General features: G+C 49.6%; 5 protein-coding genes across 5 annotated transcripts; 1 reads left to right on the top strand and 4 right to left on the bottom strand.

Annotated features, from left to right (window-relative positions):
• Positions 1 to 2: 2 nt before the first annotated feature.
• On the bottom strand, positions 3 to 561 carry FTJAE_11669 (uncharacterized protein; the record flags this gene model as incomplete). The annotated part of the gene is made up of 2 exons (XM_037344635.1): positions 3 to 345; positions 398 to 561. 2 exons carry the CDS (start codon positions 559 to 561, stop codon positions 3 to 5), a joined length of 507 nt encoding a protein of 168 aa, XP_037201291.1.
• Positions 562 to 2,299: 1,738 nt separating this feature from the next.
• On the bottom strand, positions 2,300 to 2,984 carry FTJAE_11668 (pyruvate carboxylase; the record flags this gene model as incomplete). The annotated part of the gene is made up of 2 exons (XM_037344634.1): positions 2,300 to 2,872; positions 2,928 to 2,984. The coding sequence occupies 2 exons, from the start codon at positions 2,982 to 2,984 to the stop codon at positions 2,300 to 2,302; spliced, it is 630 nt and encodes a 209-aa protein (XP_037201290.1).
• Positions 2,985 to 6,111: 3,127 nt separating this feature from the next.
• On the bottom strand, positions 6,112 to 10,297 carry FTJAE_11667 (pyruvate carboxylase; the record flags this gene model as incomplete). Its single annotated transcript, XM_037344633.1, has 8 exons — positions 6,112 to 7,520; positions 7,573 to 9,316; positions 9,375 to 9,436; positions 9,492 to 9,611; positions 9,670 to 9,701; positions 9,763 to 9,853; positions 10,018 to 10,038; positions 10,150 to 10,297. The coding sequence occupies 8 exons, from the start codon at positions 10,295 to 10,297 to the stop codon at positions 6,112 to 6,114; spliced, it is 3,627 nt and encodes a 1,208-aa protein (XP_037201289.1).
• Positions 10,298 to 15,368: 5,071 nt separating this feature from the next.
• Positions 15,369 to 16,121, bottom strand: FTJAE_11666 (small nuclear ribonucleoprotein B and B; the record flags this gene model as incomplete). The annotated part of the gene is made up of 3 exons (XM_037344632.1): positions 15,369 to 15,639; positions 15,696 to 15,768; positions 16,049 to 16,121. The coding sequence occupies 3 exons, from the start codon at positions 16,119 to 16,121 to the stop codon at positions 15,369 to 15,371; spliced, it is 417 nt and encodes a 138-aa protein (XP_037201288.1).
• A 2,642-nt stretch (positions 16,122 to 18,763) lies between these two features.
• Positions 18,764 to 22,230, top strand: FTJAE_11665 (cysteine-rich NFX-1; the record flags this gene model as incomplete). Its single annotated transcript, XM_037344631.1, has 5 exons — positions 18,764 to 19,236; positions 19,283 to 19,605; positions 19,847 to 21,111; positions 21,161 to 21,186; positions 21,249 to 22,230. The coding sequence occupies 5 exons, from the start codon at positions 18,764 to 18,766 to the stop codon at positions 22,228 to 22,230; spliced, it is 3,069 nt and encodes a 1,022-aa protein (XP_037201287.1).
• Between the last annotated feature and the right edge of the window lie 917 nt (positions 22,231 to 23,147).

Genomic DNA, 23,147 nt, shown 5'->3' with positions numbered 1-23,147 from the left:
CCTTACTTTCCAGGAGGAGGACCCGCAGGTGGGGAGTAAGCACCTTCACGCTGGTATGTACCCTGGGGTTGCTGCACGCCGGAATACTGGCCCTGACCGTAGTACCCGTCGCTGGTGTTGAATGTCGTACCAGTGTACTGAGGCTGCTGTTGCTGGCCGTAGGCTGGAGGTGGAGGTGGAGCTCCGTAACCGCCGTTGTTCTGCTGGTAGCCCTGGTTATAACCGCCTTGGTTGCCGTAGTTGTACATCTGGTGGTTGTTGTTGTTGTTTCCCCAAGGCTTGGCCGCCATCCATCCAGTGCCGTAAACGGGCTTAACGCCACGGCGTTTGCGACGGCGGGAGAATCTTGATGTGTTAGTAAGATACTTCCAACAGCGACGGAGGTACAATTACTCACAGGCAGCAGGAGAGGAGGAGGACGAAGAAAAAGATGATGATGCCCGCTAACACCCAGCGCCCCCAGTAGGACCAGTTGTTACGAACACAAGTTCGTCCATTCCAAGTCTGGCCATAACGGCATCTGTAGTAGTCGCGCGCAAAAATATCTCCAGTGGGCGCCATTATGATTATGGAGATGCGCAATCTGTATACGATAGGTACGCGACGATGATGGAGTAGAGTTGAAGAACGTTCAATTGGCAAACTCTGTTTTTGACGTGTTGTTGTTTGCGGCGCTGAGTCGCTCGGCTATGACGTAGAATGTGTGTGATTGTGTTCCCAGGGAGGTGACGTCTTTATCTGATAGGTTGTGTAAAAAGAACTGTTACAGGAGGTGATTGACGGACGATTAGACCGGGCCGTCAAAGGGTGTAAGAAAAATCAGGTTAATAATAGGTTTATTTGCTATTACAAGCTCCAGGCAAATGAGAGAAGGGGAGACAAGAGAGTGAGTGGGAGGAGGGCCCTTTATGCATAGTGCAACTCAAACGACGAAGCCAAGAGAAAAGAAGAATCATGATATCCACCCAAGCTTGGCCTAGAGCCTAAAGTTGCCTGCGTAACTTTAACAAAACGCGGTCACAAGCCTCTTCTTGGTCTCGAGTGTTTCCACTTTTGTCTCGTCTTGGCCAACATGGTGTGCTCTTGGCTGTCAAACGAGGTTTAATGCTATTGCGCTGCGTGGTCAACAGTGGCTGTGCGTGAAGATACAGTAACAGTTAGGAGCTTGGCGCTTACATCATGGTAACCTTCATACAAGTATCTGCCGTGATTCCCGCCAAACAATCATACCATCCATGCTACGTTCATGGGTGATATTCAATACAGGTTTGAGGAGTGAGTCAAGGCCGTCATCAATACGCAGCGTATTTTGCGTATCAATCGATGACCGGTCCCCTTGGTTAGCAGATAGTATCAGAAAGGCCTGTACTTCACCGGCAGCTCTGGACCGAAATCATCACCTGTCCAAGACTGCTAAGCCTCAAAAGTCTTCGCGGCCAAATCCCAATTCCCCTCTGATGTGGCAAAGCCAATGAATGACGTGTTTTATCCCTTGACTAGGTACATACTGTACTCCAACATTTCGTTGATGATTGATCTGCTGCTACATATAAACCACATTCTAGAACGTCATGAGCGACTTGTAAAAGGACCTGCATGAGTCTTCTGGACTTTTATATGTAAGTTTCCGAAATGCCAAGCAAGAACCAACCCAAACTCTCGGGCTCTACATATAGCAGAAGCTCGGCTTACAACAAGACCTTCCAAAAACCCGTCTTGGAGCTCCATGTTAGTTTGGGCCATGATATTTAAGCTTATTAATAATCTTTGCTGTTCTTTCTCAAATAGCTAAGGATTAATTAAACCATCTATCGGCAGTTTACATGATCCTTGCATACATAGAGGCATTAGGCCAAGAGGCTCAAATCATGCAAGAATTGATGTCATGTGCCATCTGTGGAAAGTGATCGAAGTTGGGGCATATCTATGATAATTTGGAGGAGTCGAATTATTCGAGAAAATCAAAACCGCTTTCGTTATCCCATGATATACATGCAGTGTTTGGTGCCATCTCGGTCCCCCAAAGTGCCAAAAGAACAGCTTCCGCTTCGATTATCCAAGCGTATCGTATTAATGTCAGCAGTTCCAACCGTTAAAACATATCAGGGTTGCCTTCAACCTCGCTCTTCATAATAGAATTGGTTTCATCCCACCGACGGCATATACTTTTGTGTCCCAAACGCCGTTAAAGAAATCATCCCATGAACACCAATCAGATATTACCCAGCGCCTATCCTTTCATAACGAGCCCGTGATCCGTCTTGAGGAGATATAAGGAAATCGTAAGGGGTCATTCGTTTCAGAGACCGGCTCTTGGGAAAGAGTAGCGTTGTCGTCGAAGCTCGTCAGCTGCCTTCATGTTGCGTTCCGCGGCCTGCTGAGCTTGTTGTCGCGCTGCTATCGCGTTGACCTTCTCTCGAGCTCTGAGCAGACTGCTGTTATCCTGCTGCTTGATCTTGGAGCGAATGTCGTATAGTTGCATGAGTGTGCTTGCTCTCTCCAGGTCTTCTTCGAACTGTACAGCAATTCTGTCAGTACCCGAGTCCCAGCTTCGCCTTTGAGACGACGGTTGGTGGGGTTGCCTCACATCAGATTCGCCTCGGCGAGGAGTTCCAGGGCTAGAGTTTACGGCTGAACCAGAGTGGGAACCGGGAGAGAGAATGCGGCGGCCAAATTTGTCGAATTTCTCCGACGACCAATGCCGCTGTAAGCCTGTGGGACGTCGCTGTTGATTCGTAGTCGGACTCGAGGTAGGGGCAGTTGCAGCTGCAGTCACTTCGACTCGGGTGTAACTAGAATTGGAGGGGTTGTTGGCGCTGACGATGGCCTCTGCGGCTCCCGGATCCTGACACACGAGATACGTTAGTATCGACTGCACAGATGAAGACATAGCGAAGGGGAGCTCAAGGTCAAATAGGGACACATACGGCGGCGCCGATATTGCTGAGGTCGGCAAGAACCTGGGATAGTTGAAGGCTCTCCATTGCTCGCGATGGAAGAAGCGGTTTGAGTGTTGCTAGAGGTGACTGGGATGAAGGGTATCAGTTATTATAATGCTTCCTATCGAAACCATAGGAAGTCAAAAGAAGAAATTTCAGGTCTGTTAGGAAGAGAGTTTTGGTGGAAGTGAGGTCAGAGGAGGGTTGGAGGGAAGGTGTTTTTTGAATGGACTGTAATACAGGTTGCTCCTGAGCCTGGTTTGGCTTGCGGTGGGCGAATTTTGGGTTTCGGAGGGCAGGCAGCCGCAGATCCATCCACAGCGCCTGCCGTGCGTGTGCCAAGCGACAGGGGGCGAGCCATGGTCGGGGGAGACAAACTGATATCTACAGTACCTACATACTTTAGGTAGAGTCACTCACTCACTTACTCAATAAATTAGTACATAGTATCACGTTCATTAATATCAGATGTAGCTGTAGATACAAATATGTTCTTCACCGATTCTTTGAGACATTCTACCAAGAATGACAACGAAGACAACTTTGCCCAGGTAGTATCAGAATGAAGCTTCTCGATTATGCTGAGAAATAGGAATTAGTGAAGCAAAACACCACTACCACCACAGTGCAGTCCATGATTGGTCAGGTTCATGCTTCCAAAAGTCCAGAGCTCCAGCACTGCATTTTATCGTGCATAAGATAGCCGGTCACCCCCGGCTGCAGTGGGATCTTGTCGAGTGGTAGTGGAGGGTAGCGGGGGGCTAAATGCCCAAAATTACAGGTGTCAATAAGCCAAGTCTGGGGTTTACTCCTCCCCCACACTTTCACTAATCTCCCCAACATCGACAGTCACGAGCTCGGAAAGCCATGTCTGACAATGGGAAAAGCTAGGTACCCAACTGCCTAAGGTACCTTACACAAAGAACCATCAGAAACAAGTAATACTCACCGCTTCTCTCAGTTAATCATGCAGGACAAGGCTATCATGAAAGCCGGGATCGATCGGCAAAAGCACATCACATTGATGTTCCGATCATCGCTGTTCTCCGATGACACTGAAATGGTGGGTGACGGTCTTTACCTTATTTACCCAGAAGTTCCAGAGGGGGGCCTCCTAGCCCTCTCATGGTTGCGTTGCATTCCATCAAGCGGCGAAGATTGTCGCCCAATATTGGATCAACCTTCACCGTGCACTCCGGACAGGGGGAGGATTGCCATCATCATCAACAATCAGCCTCTGCTATCATCCATAGCTACGGACCGACGGAGCCTGTTTTTCAGGTTCGCCGTCCTTTGGTCACTAGAAACTCTCGTTAGGCTGCCCAGTCTGTCCATCTGCCCTATCGCCTCATCTTAACCGTACCTTAGTCTGCATGTACACTCATTCTCATATACGTCATTGTGAATAACATTCTTCTCAGGATTCTGTGCTGGGCTCCTGGCTAAATCACAACTATCAATGATCATTCATTAAACAGCTCCCATCCGAGTCCATCCGATTTCGGGCCACATGATCAAACTTCAGATATAACAAATTGACTCCGTATCATCCAGGGTATCGGCCCTGTCGATACTTGCAGCTTTTGACGCAAGCAACCCTGTATAGAAATAGTTGAGTGGGATTCCCCGCACTGTCGACCCGTGAGCTTCCAAGCTTGTACGGAGACTTATCTGAGCCTATGTTGGGAACTGCTTTATGGTCACCCAACTAACTGTATAGATGATGATCATAAGAAAAGCCAGAGTCGTTATCAAGAGTTGTAAAACTTTTCGGCAAGTTATATTAACAGATATGGTTCAGGCAAAGTCCATATCTAAGATTCGTCTCAAGCGCAGTGCATATCATCAATACCCAGGTTCAGCAAGTATCTCCAATCTTTAATCCGGAGTACAATCCCGACTTTCCCACCCATACGGCAAATTGGCTAGAATCTCTATACTGCTATAGGGTTGGTACAGGGTGGAGCTGACATCCATTTCATCTTCATCCTCGAAGCGCCCCTATTGTCGATCTGGGGATTAGCTACTGAAAACTCCGAAAGTCCTCCGAACTTCATGCGTAAGGGCTCTACCACGCAGACTACTCTCCATCCAGGTCACACATAGTAGTATGTCAGGGAATTTAAGGAGACGCTCGAAAAGTGATTCTTCAGGACTGATGTCATTCGCCTTGACTGTAATGTTGACCCCTGGTTCTCATTTGCTTTGACAGCGGTCCGCCGTTTCTTCAGACCCGCCCCCGCATACCCCATCGCCTCCGAGATCCGGCCCCACACAGATCTACGAGTAATGAGGGCATAAATGAGGACGACTCAACTTCTGACACGTTCCCTAGTCTGTCGTATGTATGATGTGGCTCTTCGCTGGAGGTGACCAACTGAGAGCAGAAAAGAAAGCAAGACTCTGTACTTAATATTCACACCATGATTGAAGAATACAATATTTGATCCGCAATAGTGCTACTCTCCAGGGATAAAAATAGTATTTTCACTATATACAAGCTGTAGATTACGGTATCAACAAGGATTTACGTCTTATAGATTCCATTGTCTATAACTCATATCTAATATTTTCGTCCACGATTAGAGATATTATATTACTATAATATTTATTGAGGAGATTAACTTTACACCGTTTCATTTAAGACAAACATTATTGTCCATCTTCTGTATATCTGGTTGTGAAAATCGGTTAGACTACCAATGCTTAACAGAACCCCTTTCTCTAAACTCCGAGACTCAGCTTGAGTTCTACAGGATTTGAGGATGTCGATGATCAAAAGTTTCTGTGAGATATGGTAACTCGGTATTTCATCTTTCAGTTAGTACTCCTCGATGCAAAATTTCCTCCGCTACCTTACCAGATGCCACCTCTTTACTACGTCTATATCATGATATTTATGAAGAGATTATACTAAACTTTTCTAAACTTTGCAGGGATTATTCTAGAGTCCCCTAAAGTATTATAAGCTTATGATAAAACTTCACAGGATTAGTAGAAGCCTAATGGTAACCATATCGTCAATGAGTTGATTCATACTTGTATTCAAAGTTTCTTCAAAGAACTATTCATAGGTCATCCTAATGTGCCAATCGCGTAGTTTTAGGGTACTTCCTGCCTGATATCCATAAGTGTCATTAAACCCAGTCTTTTATTTCCTTGCGCGACCACCTCAAGCCTTCTCGATTCGACACACGAGATCGGAACCATCAACAGAGTCACCCTCACGGACTTGAAGGCTTGAAACCTTTCCACTATGAGGAGCGGATATGCTCATCTCCATCTTCATGGCAGAAAGAATGGCGATAGGATCGCCCTTCTTGACCTCAGAGCCCTCGTGGACACGGAGCTCAACCAGGACACCAGACATAGGCGCGCCGACCTGGCTCGAGTCGTTAGCATCGGCCTTAGGTCGGCTAATGTTTTCAACAGCAGCCTTCTTGTCAACAACAGTGACTTGTCGAACCTCTCCGTTCATCTCGAAGAAGACCTCACGCTGACCGGTATTCTCGGAGAGAGGACCGACAGCAAGGAGCTTCAGAATCAGCACCTTGCCCTTCTCGAGCTCAACGTTGAACTCTTCGCCGATCTCAGGGCGAGATAGGAAGTATCGAGTAGGTAGGACGGAAAGGTCACCGTACTGCTGAACGAACTTCTTGTAATCCTCAAAGACCTTGGGGTACATGACATAGGAGGCCACATCGCATTCGGTGACTGGAGCACCATATTTCTTGCCGAGCTCACGCTTTGTCTTGACGAAGTCGACGGGGTCGAGGAAAAGACCAGGTCTCTTATCGAGCTTGCGACGGCCGCGAAGGGCATCAGTTCGTAGAGGCTCAGGGAATCCGCCGTAAGGCTGACCCATCAGACCCTCAAGGAACTCCAACACGGAGCCGGGGAAATCTAGTTGAGAGGCCTTGGCCTTCACATCCTCGGGGGACAGTCCGTTGGAGACCATGAACTGGGCAAGATCACCGACAACCTTGGATGTAGGAGTGACCTTGACAATGTCACCGAGAAGCTCGTTGGCATGCTCATAGGCCTTCTTGGTCTCAAGCCACTGGGATCCAAGACCTAGCTGAGAAGCCTGGAACATCATGTTGGTCAACTGACCACCAGGGATCTCATGCTCGTAAACCTCGGGGTCAGGGCCAGCAAGATGGGCCTCGAAGGGAGAGTAAAGCAGACGAAGTTGTTGCCAGTAGACGTCAAGTGATCGAACAAGCTTGGGGTCCAGACCAGGGTCACACTCGCTGCCCTCAAGGGAAGCAATGATGGCGTTGATACTGGGCTGCGAAGTCATGCCAGACAGGCTGTCGGTGGCAGCATCGACAGCATCGGCGCCCGCCTTCGCGCAAGCGACCATCGAAGCCACACCAGTACCGGCAGAGTCGTGTGTATGCACGTGGATGGGAAGGTCAGGGTACTTCTTTCGGATTGATCCGATCAGAAGTGTAGCCGCATGTGGCTTGAGCACACCAGCCATATCCTTGATACCCAAGATATCGATGTCAAGGGCGACCAGCTTATCGGCAAGGTCGAGGTAGTACTCCAGATTGTATTTCTTGCCAGGGCGAAGCACTATAAGGATGGTCAGTAGGTCAACATCACGATGGGGAACAGGGTACTGTACTATCACCCGAGTAGGAAATCGTTCCCTCGGCAACTCCGCCAGCCTTTTGGACAGCTTTGATTCCAACCTCGAGTTGGTTGATATCGTTCAGGGCATCAAAGACACGGAAGATATCGACACCGTTCTTCTTGGCCTGGTCGACGAAGTGATCGATAGCATTATCAGGCAGAGAGGAGTAAGCAACACCGTTAGCACCACGGAGAAGCATCTGGAAAGGAATGTTGGGAACAAGTTTTCGCATCTTTCGGAGTCGGTCCCAGGGGTCCTCGTAGAGGAATCGCATAGCAACATCAAAGGTGGCACCACCCCAGCACTCGAGGGAGTACAGGTTGGAGAGCGCATGGCTAGTTTCCTTGGCAATACCGAGCAAGTCGACGGTACGAACACGGGTAGCCAGAAGGGACTGATGGGCGTCTCTCCAAGTCGTGTCCATGAGCAGAGTACCCTTGTACTCGCGGACAGCCTTCGCGAAAGCCTTGGGTCCCTGTTCGAGAATGATGTTTCGCCATCCCTTGGTGCAGGGCGTGGAAGTATCAATCTTCTCTCCGGCAGAGTTGATAAGCTCAGGAACTTGGATTTCACCCTTGAACTTGGGCTCGCCGATTTGACCCTTGATGCTGCTACCGTTGACGGCAACGTCACCGAGGTAGGCAAGCAGCTTCTGGGCGCGGTTCTGGCTGCCAATGAGATCAAAGAGTTGAGGGGTATCGTCGATGAAAGTGGTCCAGCAGTTTCCATCAATAAAGGTAGGGTGAGTGAGGAGGGAGGCGAGGAAAGGAATGTTTGTTCGGACTCCTCGAATACGGAACTCGATCAAGGCTCGGAGAACCTTTCTACGAGCGATTTCGTATGTAGAACCGTGACAGGTACACTTTGTAAGCATAGAGTCGTAGTGGGGGGTGATAACAGCACCGGCGAAACCGTTACCAGTGTCCAGGCGGACACCGTTACCGCCAGATGATCGGTAAACCTCGATCTTTCCAGTGTCAGGCGAGAATCCCTTGGCAGGGTCCTCAGTTGTGATACGGCACTGGATAGCAAAACCACGGGTCGAGATGCGATCTTGGGTGAGGCCAAGCTGGTTCAATGTGGCGCCAGCAGCGATCTGAATCTGGGCGGCAACGATATCGATACCAGTGATCTCTTCAGTGATAGTGTGCTCAACTTGAATACGAGGGTTGATCTCGATAAAGTAGTAGCGGTTCTGCTGGTCAACCAGGAACTCAGCAGTACCGGCATTGCGGTAACCAGCGGTCTTGGCCAGTCTCACAGCATCAGCGAGAATGTTGTCGCGGACCTCGGCAGGGAGATCCTTAGCAGGGGCGATCTCAACGACCTTCTGGTGTCGTCGCTGAACGGAGCAGTCACGCTCGTACAGGTGGACAATGTTGCCGTGGTTGTCACCAAGAAGCTGAACCTCAATGTGCTTGGGCTTGTCAAGGAAACGCTCAACGAAGACAGTTCCGTTACCGAAAGCAGTCTTGGCCTCAGAGGTGGCACGCTCAAAGGACTCCTTAAGACTCTCCTGCTCGCGGACTACTCGCATACCACGACCGCCACCACCGAAGGCAGCCTTGATGATGATAGGGAAACCATACTTGTCGGTGAAGTCCTTGACCTCCTCGTATCTCTCAACAGCACCCGGGGTACCGGGGACGACAGGTACATTGGCGGCATTGGCAAGCTTTCGGGCAGAAACCTTGTCACCAAGAGAATCAATCACATCGGGGGAGGGGCCGACAAACTGGTCCGGGGTTAGTGCACGGACGGAGCGGGAGTGGTGGGGGGTACTTTAGACTCACGATGAGGCCAGCCTTCTCGACGCTGCGGGCAAACTCGGCGTTCTCGGAGAGGAAACCGTAACCTGGGTTATTGGTTAGCGCTGCGAATCCCGGATGCCGAGAATTACATATCCATACCAGGGTGAATCATCTGCACGCCGTGCTCGACAGCGATTTTGATAATCTCATCACCAGCGAGGTATGCGCCAACAGGGGTATACTGTCCACGCTTGCCAATGACGTAGGCTTCATCGGCCTCTGAAGGAATGGTCAGCAAAGGAAACTTGACACAAATGGGCATGGATGAATCGCGTACTCTGTCGGTGCATGCTCAACCGATCCTCATAACTGCCCGAGTTAGTTTACAAATTCTTGTGTCGCTAGGATCGCGGATTCAAGTGATGGGTACCTGAAGACTGCAACAGTGTGCAGCGAAAGCTCGTGAGCCTGGGGATTGTCAGTGCCGTAGTTCAGGTCATGAGCCATTCCAAACCGAGGATCTAGACTTACAGTTCTGAAAATCTACAACCAGAAATCCGTGTCAGCTTGGCAGTGTCTAAAATGGACGGTCGGGTGGAGGGAATGGACAGGCAGTCATACACGAATGGCTGCTCACATGTTAGCGATTGCGGGTCTAGGATAGGAAATGGGCTGTTTGACTTACGAATTTCACCACGGTTGGCGACTGTAGGAGAAAGAGAATGGAGTCAGCGCAAGTCCTCAAGATGCGCAACGGGGGCGATATCGCTCCCGAGATAAGCCATTGGTGGCTGTCGCGAATGCGCCGGCTACTTACCAAGAATCTTCTTCACATGCATGATGCTAGAGTTGGCACGGATGTGGTGGACCGTGTTGGCCTCCTTAGGCTCATCGATATCTTCCTCCTCGAAGACATCGTTGAATGTGAGTGGTTGCTGGGGAGCAACGGGAGCAATGCCAGCCATCTTGGGCGATCTTGTGTCAGCGACTTCAGGGAGATGAAGAGGTTAAGATGAGCGAAGGTGAGAAGCTCTGGCAAAGTGGGAGCTTTATCGAGAGCTTAATGGCGGGGTCTCTTTGACTTTTGGTGGTGGGGTAATGAGCACGCTTGTCGGTATGAAGATACCACGACAGCTCTTCCAGCTCACGAATGGCTGCGATATCACCCTAGAGCACAAAGAATTGGAGGCAGAGGGTATACTCGGTAGCGGTAATAGAAGGGTATGAGGGTTAGAAGAGAGAGATCGAAGGGAAGGGATGTGCAGGCGGGCGAGGGGATTTTGTAGAGCAGTGTAAACCCCCAAGCGTGTGTCGTCGGTGACACACCCGGCCTCCGGGGGGAAGAGCTATCCAGGACGGGAGGGCGTGTGAATGAGAAAGCGGACGGCGATGGGGTGTGACGTTTGGAGAAAGCCCGAAGTCTGAAGGGACCGACCTACCTACCCAAGGTGCATACCATACCATCCTAAGAAACCCTACGGCGCAGGCGGAGTCTTCTCCCACTCGATCTCCATCAAAACTTTCCAAAGAGCTGCCAGGACATGCCACTAAAACACGATCAAACCATGACTCTAACGGACCTGTTTCGGCCTTGGAGACGTATCTCCAGGAGGCCATGACCGTAAATAGAAGCGCGGTATCATTCTAGGTACATACAAAGAACAGAAGACTCTCGAGGCGGTTCCCTGCTAACTAACGGCTGAGGAGTGGAACTTAAGCTCGGCCGCGCAGAGTCCTCTACCGCGGTACCGCCAACCTAAATTCTCTTATTACCCATTGGCCATGAGTCTATGGCGTACCTACAAGTGAAGTGCGGTCACTTTCCCGCTGAATGGGAATCCCATTTTGTGTTATGTTGTGTTGTAGTGCATTCATCTAGCATTCACGGATCTATGGAGATTTGGGAGATGCTGTTGATAACCGGCCCGGTCATGATGATACCACCAGCTGCAATATGCAATGGGGGTTACCACCAGTTACAGTAATGGAAGAAGCAATGAGGGCAGAAGGCGGCTATATAAGCAAGAGCGGCAACGGCACCAGTATGGCGGGATGCGCCTCGAATCGCTGGGTACAACAAGCATGAGATGAGCGTGGTGGTACAACATGGCTTCAGCAATAGATTTCTTCGCGCCTCACCCGGGAACAGCCAAAATGAGAACAGGTCACACAAGCATGGGGGAGCATGGGGGTGTGTGATCAGCCAAGCACAACAAGTATTCATTCTTACGTCGGTTACCAGTATGATAGCGAAACAACATCTATTTACGGTCTCTCCCTGAGGTAGCCATGGAGATACATATTACCTACCTAGTACTAACTTAACTCAGAGGAGCGCCTATCAGATGGCCAAAGGCATCCGGCTGGGCAAGTGACAGTGCTTCGAAACGCGACGATTGGCAATCCACGAACCGATATGATGGGTTTTGACAGCGGCCTGTTTTCTCGGTCCTGTTTGCAACGAACAGCGAGAAATAGAAAAAGGAGTAAGAAAAAAAATTGTATAAAAAAAGCGTGTGAGTTGACGCAACTCATTCCGCCGACACATCTTTGTTCAACCAAAGCCATTGGCCAATCAACGCTCTCTGATAGTGACTGGTCTCCCCTCCATGACTTGAGGGTATTATTTGGCTCGAGCTCGGAGCTTTACTATCAGCTCTAGTTATCTGCCTATATCGCGATATTCATCTCTCGAGCTTTCACATAATCTCAACACCCGCCGATCATCGATCTCTCCCCTCACGCACCTTGCCAGACGAGATCTCACTCACTCAACCTCTCGGCAAACGAAACGCCTTTGTCCTCAACAATCCGGCCTAAAGGTGCTTTGCGCTTCCTTGTGTTTCGTCCACGTACACCGACCAGCGCGCACCTTACCTCTAGGGGTTTTGATCCTAACCTCTAGAGGTTGCCGCACCGCAACCTTTCCTCTAGAGGTTTATATGTCCCACCCGCCTGATGTTGGCGTAGGAGCGAGCAATCTGCTCGCCTTGTCCATGGGTTGCCATGGATGCCATGGACCAAGGGAAGTCCAGTCAGAGGATCCACGTTGGTATCATACTGGGCCTTCCATAATGCCGAGGATGTTTGTCGGTTCTGAACGATGTGCAGCACCATCTGGTTAATTCACACTGGACCCCTGGCCTGGTGGCTGTAACAGCCAGAGCCGCAGAAGCCTCCCTCCCCTCTTGCTGCATCACATTTTCCGCAGTATCTCGGGATTGAAGTCATTGGTACCACAGCCGCTCTCTGTCCACCGTAACACCGCACACCTTAACCAGAGAGATCTACCTGACCCCCACCATTGATTGGACCCTGACTGCTTTTGTTGTCCAAGCTTGAATCTCAATCTAAAGCTTGTGCAATCCCCGGGCATCATACATTACCAGGGCCACCAGGCTCGAGTCCACAAGATGCATGTGGGGTATCACCGTATCGCCATCCAAGGTGTTTTGAAGCATTTACACTACCCACCGCTCGCCGCTTGACCTTGTCCTCTTTTTAGGCTGTATATGATACCGATTTCACAACAGTCATATCATTTTGCTATAAAAACTATATTTTAACCCGCAGTCACCCAATGGAAAGGTGATTGGGGACACTCGACAACCAGTTTGTCTGTTCACTGATCGTGATAGGTCACATCGAGCTGCACAGACTTACAGGCTGTGAACCTCTGTCAACCACGAATGACGATCACGCCCTGGTGCTGTTACATATGCTCGTACGTACTTCGTTTGAAGAAAATGCCCCAGCCCATGTTTGATCAACTTCTTCTCCGAGTCAATTTCCTGTCTGTATCATGCGTTTATTCCCACTGGATTCCACCCCCACGGAGGTCAAAGACCGGCGGCCACTTAGTTTTAGATGAGATCGGACGAGCCAAAGCGCCCCCTATCCCAGCTGCTTGGGGTTTATGAGCAACAAGGAATCGGCATCCATTGTCTAGAAAAGGTTTATGCATTTCAGGCCCAAGTTTCAGTCTTTTTTTATCTTGAGCATCGAGAATATTTCCTGAAACTTTTAAATACTCCTACCATGGAAGTTAACCAAGTACTCAACATGTAACGAACGATCCAAGGGTCTCTCCTCTTTTCTCGTGCACTATCAAGTATGATGGCGGCATAGCCTGCCTAACCAATCTCTCGGTGGATGAAGACCGGCGCATTGCATTTGTTGACTAAAATGACGCTTTCATTGGTGCGCATTTGGCCACTATTTGCTCAATATGTCGGATTTTGTGACACTATGCTGCCACTCTACAGGACATGAGCCTCCACTGGCGATGAAATTTACCTACTTACAAAATCTTTTCTTGTCAGACGGACAGTTTCTATCATCCCCGGATTGGATATGAGTTGCCAGGTGTGAATACTCAGCTGTTCACTACGCTACAAGGTAGGTACCTTAGGTGCAGAAAGCGAGCTAGGTCCGACCTCGGACTTCGGTGTACCCCTCCGCATAACTTGTTGGCAAAAGGTCGAAATTTTAAGTCGAGAGTCAATTGGGGTAGGGCTGAGCAAAACCGAATAGGAAGGCATTCTCTATTCGAGATCAACTAATTGGTGCACGGCGTGTATCCAGAAAAATGGTTGACCGAATTGGTTGAAGCACTGGCGTTTCCCCCTCACAAATGCCGGGCTGGAACAGGCAGTTGGAGTCAAATCTGGAGCCTATGACAGTGGATTATCGACCTATGGATGTTCCACTGGAGTAGGTAAGTTCGGTATTACATAGCAATCATCTGAGGTTTCTAGACATCACAATTCTATGTGACCAGTTACTCTTCGTTCAAGTGGTTGTAGTGTCGAAAAACAGACATATATAGTTTGCCGATTATCGTTCAATGCTGAGCAATGCCATTCCGAAAGAGACCGACTTCTAAGCTCAACCTCCGTCCTCGCGACTCAAACACAGTCGAGAAGCGCTGCAGACTATGCAGATCATGTGGGATCCTCGCAGGAGGCTCGAGATGATGCCATTCCATACCCGACAGGCGGTTAGCATAGGCAACACGCGGGTGCGGTAATGGTTGGGTAATAACCGCAAGTGTTGCCGGCGTTGTAGGTAGTTCACCGATGACCCAAAACTTACAGAGGAAATGCTTATCCCCACGTTCATGGACAGAAGCCGACCAGAACATCACCGGATCCGCCTGACAAAGGCTGAGGGAGGCACACTGACCTTGCATTTGCTGATCAATGGCAGCTAGTCAGTCTTCACCCCTGGCCTACCCTTTCACATTGACCTTATTCCGTCACTTCGGGAACCTGGTGGGGGAGGGCCAGGCACAGGCACGAGAATAGTCGGGAACTTCTATGCAAGATTCGGGAACCAAGGGGTCCACCCCTAGTTCAGATCTATGTTTGTATCTTGACTTCAAGGGAGCTACGTACTAACCTTGCTCTCATGGACCTGTTTCGCTCAGATACAAGGGTGCCTGAGTTGTATCGCTGCTGAATTGAGACTACACATATCTTGTTTCTCGAAGTCTCCAAATGTCGAGACCGTAACAACGAAAACGTTAGCAAGTCTTGTTACATAAGTCCCGGTACACAAAACTGCTGCAAGAACGAAAGACTAGCATAGAGTTGACATCCTACTGGTAGAATGCGAAATATCATACCACTGATATCATTTTCCATTAGGAGAAGAGCATCGGAAGCCCTCCCGGGGAATTGATTGAATCTCCGTTTTCCGGGGAGCACTCCTCCCCATCACTTGCTCGCAATAATTCAATGTGGCATCTGAAGGCTTGATTTGTTTGCTCTAACCATATTCATTGACCTCAGGGCCCCCACAACAAGGTCTTCTCGTAGCAACTCTTCAGGCACGAGTGCTGCAAAGACCCCAACTCGGGGTGCGATTCTAGATGTTCGAGGGAACAAATTCTTGTCAAGTTACGACGTTGTTGTGCGGTAGCTGTGTGCTGCCACTCTCCGAATCCCGAGGTACAACCCGGGGACACTCCTATTATGGACGGCATGCAGCCCGACACACCGATCCCTTCCAGTGACCGTCGGTCAGGTAACCTCTTTATTTGCTGACGGCATTCTGAACCTTCTCCGTGGCCTTCTCAACCTTCCCCTTGGCAGCCTCGACAGCCTGTGCCAGCTGCTCCTTGGGCATATTCTCCTTTCCGCCCCAGTAATGGTAGTTGAGGTATCGGTATCCTTGGGTGAGTTGGGCACCAGCGTTGACAAAGTGGCAGGCAAATAGGAGGTAGTTCTTAGGTGTGACAGCCAGTGAGTATCGCATGAAAGTACCGGCGTAGATGATGAGAGCACCGGTCATCTGTCCCGAGATCCTAGTAGAGGCAAAGTCAGTTACGCTTGGTGACAATGCATTATTGGTCTACCATACAATTCAGGGCTCTTCTGCGTGTCCATAATGGCCGCGAGAGGGATACCAAAGTTAGAGACAGGGCCCCAAAAGTCTGCAAATATCAAGAGTCAGTCGCAAATCTCGACACGCTGATCGCCCCGAGGCTGCCGTGCTCCAAAACACGCATTGCACATCAACACAACCTCCAACGGCCCAATTGACATATTTCAGAGAACAACATTCCCCCCTGCATCTTTTCTATGCCTAAAATCTGCTTTTGTATGCATTGTAGCCGCGGTGTTGTTTGTTGAGTTACAGTATCCCAAAATTGCGCTTTCGGAGGCGAATCGGAGCTCATGCAAAAAACATGACAGGATATTCGAAAGACGTACGGGTTGAGCAGACATAGTCAGTCACCGGGTTTGACCGGATTTTGGCGTTCGCAGCCTTGATCAGAGCAGCCATTTTGGAGGATTTGTACGGGCGACGTCTCGTGGAATCCGGAGATGGAGTGACCTGTCGTTGCGTTGAGGTTGACGGCTGTCCCTCGCACTCAAATTCAACGCGCCGAACGGGAAATCCACGTTGAGGTCACGTGCATGGTCTATCTACATCTTACCTCAACCATTCCCGTTGTGTTACCACAATATCTAAACTCCTAACCCCGAGCAAACCTTGGAGACCGCAGTTCTCTCTACATTATCTTCTCGTTGTTTTTATGTCTGATGTTGGTGTAAGATCTAAATTCTACCCGGGGTGCAGAATTGTCATCGATACCGGGGCCGTTCCCTTCAACTCACCGAAGGTCTGGGACTGAATGTTCATGGGGCCAAAAGACGTAAGACATGTATTCAAGGTGCTATAATAAGCCAACTAGAAAGATGTTTAAGTTATGCTAAACCTGTCCAAGTATTTTTGTTTCTCAGGATACTTGTCCTTGGTTTTCTTCCTATCCCCTCGTGAGGGTACTGCTGAAGCATGGGGACCTTCGGAGGTTGTCCGTCTGCAACAAGCAATTAGGTATTTCATGGTGGAGGGGCGTGTATTAAAGACTGCAGCCGCCACACTACCGAGCCTAGCTCCTAACCTGTGAAGCTCGTGAGAAGCTATCCTGGGCGTTGGAGGCTGTCCCGAGCTCCTCTCCATATGGAGAATATGGAGCACCCGTACCCCAGACGGATATTGGGGGCCCAGAGCCTCAAAGGAAGCTGTCTCTGTCTACTTATGACGCTGTTTGAGCGATCACCAATTGGCTTCACGAGAATCATTGCTGTCACAGGCAATATGAAGCTGGATATGGTCCTGATCTTGAAGACTTTGTTATATGTTATGGTTGCTTTTGAACCATGTCCTCGGCTGAACGCCAGCTCAAGCTAATTGTTCGACCATCAAACTTTCAAGGTGACTACTTTTTTCAAGGATCTTTGATTCCTCAGCTGTTGTCAAACTACAATTGTCGTGGGTGAGATGGTGTTTATGTCTAGGCCGGAAGTGGAGCCGGTACCGACATCCCGGCCTCTCCCGAGATCTCTTGTCAACGTGATCAATATTGCGTCGCACTTCATGCCGATATCCATTCAACATGCTCCGTTCTGCCCTGCGCATACGCAAATTGGCTAACAAGTAACCGCCTGTGCTTCTGTCGTGTTGACAGATGTGCCGGGGATGTTAAACCCGAGGTGAGCCGCAACCATGGAAATCACAAGCTATTAGTGGATGAAGGAATCGGGTTGTAAATAGGGAATCCTCCGCTTCAATATAGGATCCGCACCCTGTGACCAGTTTGGGTAGCTTGATTCTCATTACAGTAACTCTGAGATCTAACAGTTTTGGATAGTTCACATAGGAGTCTTCTGATCCTGGCTATATCTCCTTGACAATGTCACCTGTAAGTTCACGATAGTGCCAAGATATGCTGGTTTCTATATGTACCTTATCTAATAGGCTTTTGTGGCAGTTTAGTAATCTTCTAGCAATATTCAAAACCTAGTCTCTAACAATAGAGCTTGAATCTCTTGCGAAGACTTGTTTTCACAGCACTTGCTTTATGAAGAACTTATAATGTCCTTCTTTGGGTTATTTCCATACTTTTTCAGCAGCTGGCTTGGTCTGGGGCCTGAGTTATAACAGAATCTGTAGTCCAAGGTCCTAACTCGATTATTACTCAGGATTGACGCCTAAACTTTTCTTGCCTCTCTTAGGATAGATGTCTAGGGGATAAAAGACAACTCAGGATCTCTATCCTAAGTGATAAAAAGACTTGGTAACTTGGAATAAGTTTAGGATACCTTTAACAGAGAGTTTATTTTAATATGCTATATTAAGGTCCGATGTTTTCTTGTTCCCCGACTGATGGTTACCCTGAAGCAAGCTCAATGGCAGTAGCTAAAGTAATCATGGTTTCAAATGACCTGATATGATGAGTGATTTTCACCGGAACATAAAAGACTCGTTTGAACCATTGCTGCAAAGCAGCCAATATGTTAGTATAATGTTCACTGATAAACCTTGACTCTCACAACTGCTGATGTGTGGCGGTTACGGGTTTTCAGCCACAATACCTTAGGGGAGTGACGTCTAGGGGTTTCCAGGCAGAAACGGAAATTAGGCTGATATGTCAGCATCAGTGACTCTTTCTTTCCACTAAGGGCTACGTTCGTGGGTGGACTCAATTTTCTGGCTGCTGAGATAAAAAAATGGACAGTTTTAAACCTCCAAAAGAGGTGGTTCCTGTTGGTGACTCATTCTGATGGACTATCGAACCAACCAATAAGTGTCTATGTTTGTCAGATTGGCTTCGCCACACGGAAGCGTACAGGGCTCCACCGGTTTTCAACGCCTCCTAAGAATTTATTGCAAACAGCGTAATATATCATAAGGTTTCTAGATTCCTTTCCTCGATACTTTCTTCCCTGCTCCTCTAACTCTCGCTCTCGTGAAGAAGCAGTCGAAAATCTTTCCCCACTTTCTCCTTCCAAGTTCTCCCTTCGCCTGCAAGCTCATTGTTTTCCTATTTCTTATTCGCAGTTTGAAGACGCTTTATACTACATAGCGCAATATTTGCAACAGCCACGACTTCTCAGCTCACGACCGTGATCTCCGCCATCATGGCCGAGCAAGAGACTAGCCGTACATCTCATCAGGCACGAAATAATGCCCCAAATCGGTCTCAAAGGGAGGGCCAGGGTTCAGCATCACGTTCTCGGGGAGGTTCAGGTGGAGGACGCCGTAGGGGAAGGGGAGGACGGAATCGTGGCCAGCGACAGGATGATTCAGCACAAGTTCCCGAGGGTCGCGGAGATGCCCCTCAGACAGGGCCTGCCGATGCCGCTGTTGCTGCACAAACCATAGCCGCCCCCGAAAGCTCAGGGTCTTCTAGAAGCAGAAGAAACCGGCGAGGTAATCGAGGTGGTTCTCGAGGGCAAGCAAACCAAGGGAGAGGCGTGTTCTCCATGGGACCGCAGCGTACTTTTGGTGGACGCTTGACTACAACTGAGCAACCAACAGAGGTTGCTCAGGATGCATCTTTGAGTGCAGACGCCCCGGCATTCGTGCCTGGACAGCCTGTGTCCCAGAGGAGGTAGGATCGGTAGCCCCAAGGTAATACATCATACTGATAACTATAGTGCCCAACAGCAACCACCAAGCGCACCTCGGCCCATAGGCCAAGGACGCTCAAGAAACCGTACAAGGGACCGCAAGCAGGGTAGGCCCCGCCGAGAGGTTCCCAAGTCGACTGCCTCAGAATTATGGCAACGAATTCAGGAAGACATCGTCAACTGGAACTATGAGTGCCGTATCTGCACCGAAGAGGTGACTCGAAAAACTGAGGTCTGGTCGTGCACTACCTGCTGGACCGTCGTCCATCTTGAATGTGCCCACCAATGGTGGGATACGTCCATGAAGGTCAACGAGGAGAGCGGCGACCAATCATGGCGTTGCCCTGGGTGTAACTCAACGTTGATAGAAGGACCAGGCAATAGTTCGTGTTGGTGCGGCAAAGAAACGCAGCCTAGTCGGAACAGCATCTTGCCTCCTCATTCATGTGGGCAAACATGTTCCAAGCATAGATCGACATGCTCCCACCCATGCACTCTTCAATGTCATCCTGGCCCATGCCCTCCGTGCACCGTATTGAGCCCACCGGAGCCCTGTTACTGTGGAAAGCACTCTCAGCGAAAGAACTGTAGGGATACCGATTACTACAACGGGTGGAGTTGTCGAGAGCGTTGTGGCGATTTTCTACCTTGTGGTCAGCATGAATGTGCTCAAACATGCCATCCAGGTGTCTGCGGTACCTGCGACGTGCTGGTCGAAGCTAGGTGTTATTGTGGACGCGTGCAAAAGGAGATGCAATGTTCCAAACAGGAAGACATATGCGACTCGTTCGATCTCTTCGATCTGGGCAGCAGTTCCTGGTTTGAGGGCTCTTTTAGCTGCGAGAGTGCTTGCGGAAGAGCCTTCGACTGTGGTGTACATCGTTGCCAGGTTTCTTGTCACCCGCAAGAAGAGGTCTCGGCTCATTGCCCTTTCTCTCCGGACGCTGTCACCCATTGCCCTTGCGGCAGGACACCGCTCAAGGATCTCATGGAGCAGCCTCGTCAGTCTTGTGAAGATAAAGTTCCTCACTGTAAGAGGATTTGCGAGAAGAAGCTGGAATGCGGACATCTCTGCCAATCCTTGTGCCACACTGGGGAATGCGACCCTTGCACTCAAACGATGGAGATTGACTGCCGCTGTGGCCGAGTCACGGGCGAGACGATCTGCCATGAGGGAAACATCCAACATCCCCTATGCTTCAAGATATGCCAGGCTACTCGTAACTGCGGAAGACACCGATGCGGAGAGCATTGTTGCCCGGGTGAAAAGAAGGCATCTCAGCGTATTGCTCAGCAGAAGAAGCAACGCCTGGGCCCTGATTCGCTACCAGTTGAGGCCGAGCATATCTGTGTCGCCGTCTGCGGACGACCACTTAAATGTGGTAGTCACTTTTGCGAGCAACTCTGTCACCGCGGAGCTTGCCAAAGCTGTCCCGAGGCTATCTGGGAAGAAGTTTCGTGCAATTGCGGCCAGACAGTCTTGCATCCTCCACAACCATGCGGAACGAGACAGCCATCTTGCACTAACCAGTGCCAGCGGCAGACTGCATGTGGACATCCTTCTGTTGACCATCAGTGCCATCCTGATGATGTATCCTGCCCGCCATGCACATACCTCGTTCAGAAGCGATGCATCTGTGGAAAGACGACGTTTCACAACAAGCCTTGTCATTTGCAAGAGGCTCATTGCGGAGAGCAATGCGGACAGAAACTTTCCTGCGGGCTCCATACCTGTAAAAAGCTATGTCATCGCCCCGGAGAATGCGGAGACGCTCAGAACGGTTGCGAGCAAATATGCGGAAAGCCCAAGCTGCTATGTAACCACCCATGCCAGAGCGTCTGCCATGGACAAACTCGTAAGTCGATAAAACCCAGTTTTAAGCTTGCCACTAACACACGTACTAGCCTGCAAGGAATCAACAGCTTGTCAGGTAAAGATGTCCACCAGCTGTGCATGTGGTAATCACAAGCAGAGTTTCAAGTGCCTAGCAAGTACGAGCAACCCTACTCCGAGCCGACCAGAGGTTCGATGTGATGAGGAGTGCGAACGACTTGACCGCAACCGTCGCCTGGCCGCAGCTCTTAATATCGACCCTGCTTCTCACACCAATGACCATATTCCCTTCTCGGATAATACTCTGAAGCTTTATAAACAGATGCAATCATGGGGAGATGCTCAGGAGAGCCAGTTCCGAGTATTTGCTGCTAACAAAGACGAAGTTCGTCTACGATATGAGCCCATGAAGAACCAGTCACGCCAATTTCTTCACTTGCTCGCCGAGGACTTCGGCTTCGAGAGTAAGAGTGAGGACTACGACATTCACCGGTCTGTTCTTGTGTGGAAATCAGATAAGTTCGTTTCAGCCCCGACGAAGACACTTGCGCAGTGTGTCAAGATCCGAGCATCTCAAGTTGCCGAAGCTGCGGCTGCGGCTGCCATTCGACCTCCAAGTCCCCCAATTCTCGAGACTGAGCCTTTCAATGCTCTGGTACTTACGGAGCCTCGCTTCGGTCTGACCATCGAGGAAGTAAACACTACTCTTGAACCGGATCTCACATCCCTTCAAGGCTTCAGCTTCAAGGTTGATTTTCTGAATGAGGAAGTTCTCATCAAAGCTTCAGTCTCATATTCCGCATTTCTCACACCTGCACCCATGGAAAAGAGCCTAGAAGTCCTCAAACCTCGGATCGAGCAGACTATCCGCCGTGAAAAGCTCGCTGAAAGCGTCTTGCTCTGCCACTCAGATGCTACCGGTGCAATTTCTCGGCGAGAGGTACCCCTCCGAGCCGGTACTGGAGGATGGAGTGCCGTAGCTGGACGCGCGGCTTCTAGGCCAATGTCCTTGTCTTCTACTCCTGCACCCGAAGAGGCAAAGCCCGGGCGCAAACTACTACTAGGACTCAAGAAGAAGAGGCCGCAACAACCGGAGGTGGGAAAGGTCTGGGCTGCTCTTGATGGGGACGTCGAATGCTAGAGGCATCAGTGAGTGTATGTGCAAGGGCACATAGGAAGGGCGTCCGAGTCTAACCACTTACCGAAGTTGATCACGGAGTACAAGAATTCTATGGCCTTGCTAGTCCACGACTGAGAACAAATTTGGTGTCAGAGACATCAAGTAGCAAGAACATTTTCTAGCAAGACAGCCCTTAAGTTGTCAGAAGCCGCAGGACTCCAGAATTAGGTGACAAGAATGAGCTACTTAAAGAGTCCACTGGGATGGTCCTAAGATATTCTATCTAAATCTACCTACATGTTATGACTTGGTCTACATAAGCCATTTTATCGTTTAGGAGCATTATCCTATGTCTTCGTTGACTCCTCCACAAGTAAATCTGCAGTTGTTGGCGTCATCGAGGACAAGCTAACGGAACAGGAATCAATGGCATTTCATAGAATGATTCGTCAACTGCTAGCCAACTCGAATATACGACGAATGGGATATTTGAGAGACGCGATGAATGGACCGCAGACGGACGCAGAACATTTTACCAGACTGTCGAAGTTATGATCATCGTCTACACGATGCTTGATAAGTTGAGAAGCCAAACACTGATAACAGGAGGCGTGGGTTCCTACTGAGAAGGGAGATAGCATTGACCGGCAGAAGATATCGGTGGCGAGGCAGTCCATCAATGGACTTGAAGATGCTGCATTAGATGGCTATAGCACGTCTGTGGGGATGTGACAAAGTTGTCATTGTCCACACTTGCTCCAGCTTACACGAGAGACCGGAGGATGAGTCACCAAAACGAGTCGAGATAACCAGGCGCCTGCATAGAACGCCAATTCAGGCTGGCATCTGTCGTGATTGTAGTCAAAGAAACTATCCTTTCTCTCATGTCTATAAAATAGCTATCAATACGATGATACTGGCTGTAGAGAAGGTTAAAG

The sequence above is a fragment of the Fusarium tjaetaba genome, assembly GCF_013396195.1.
Source record: "Fusarium tjaetaba strain NRRL 66243 chromosome Unknown NRRL66243_c0000297, whole genome shotgun sequence".
Lineage (NCBI taxonomy): Eukaryota > Fungi > Ascomycota > Sordariomycetes > Hypocreales > Nectriaceae > Fusarium > Fusarium tjaetaba.
Note: the sequence above shows the minus strand (reverse complement) of the source record. Positions and strands in the feature narration are given on the sequence as shown.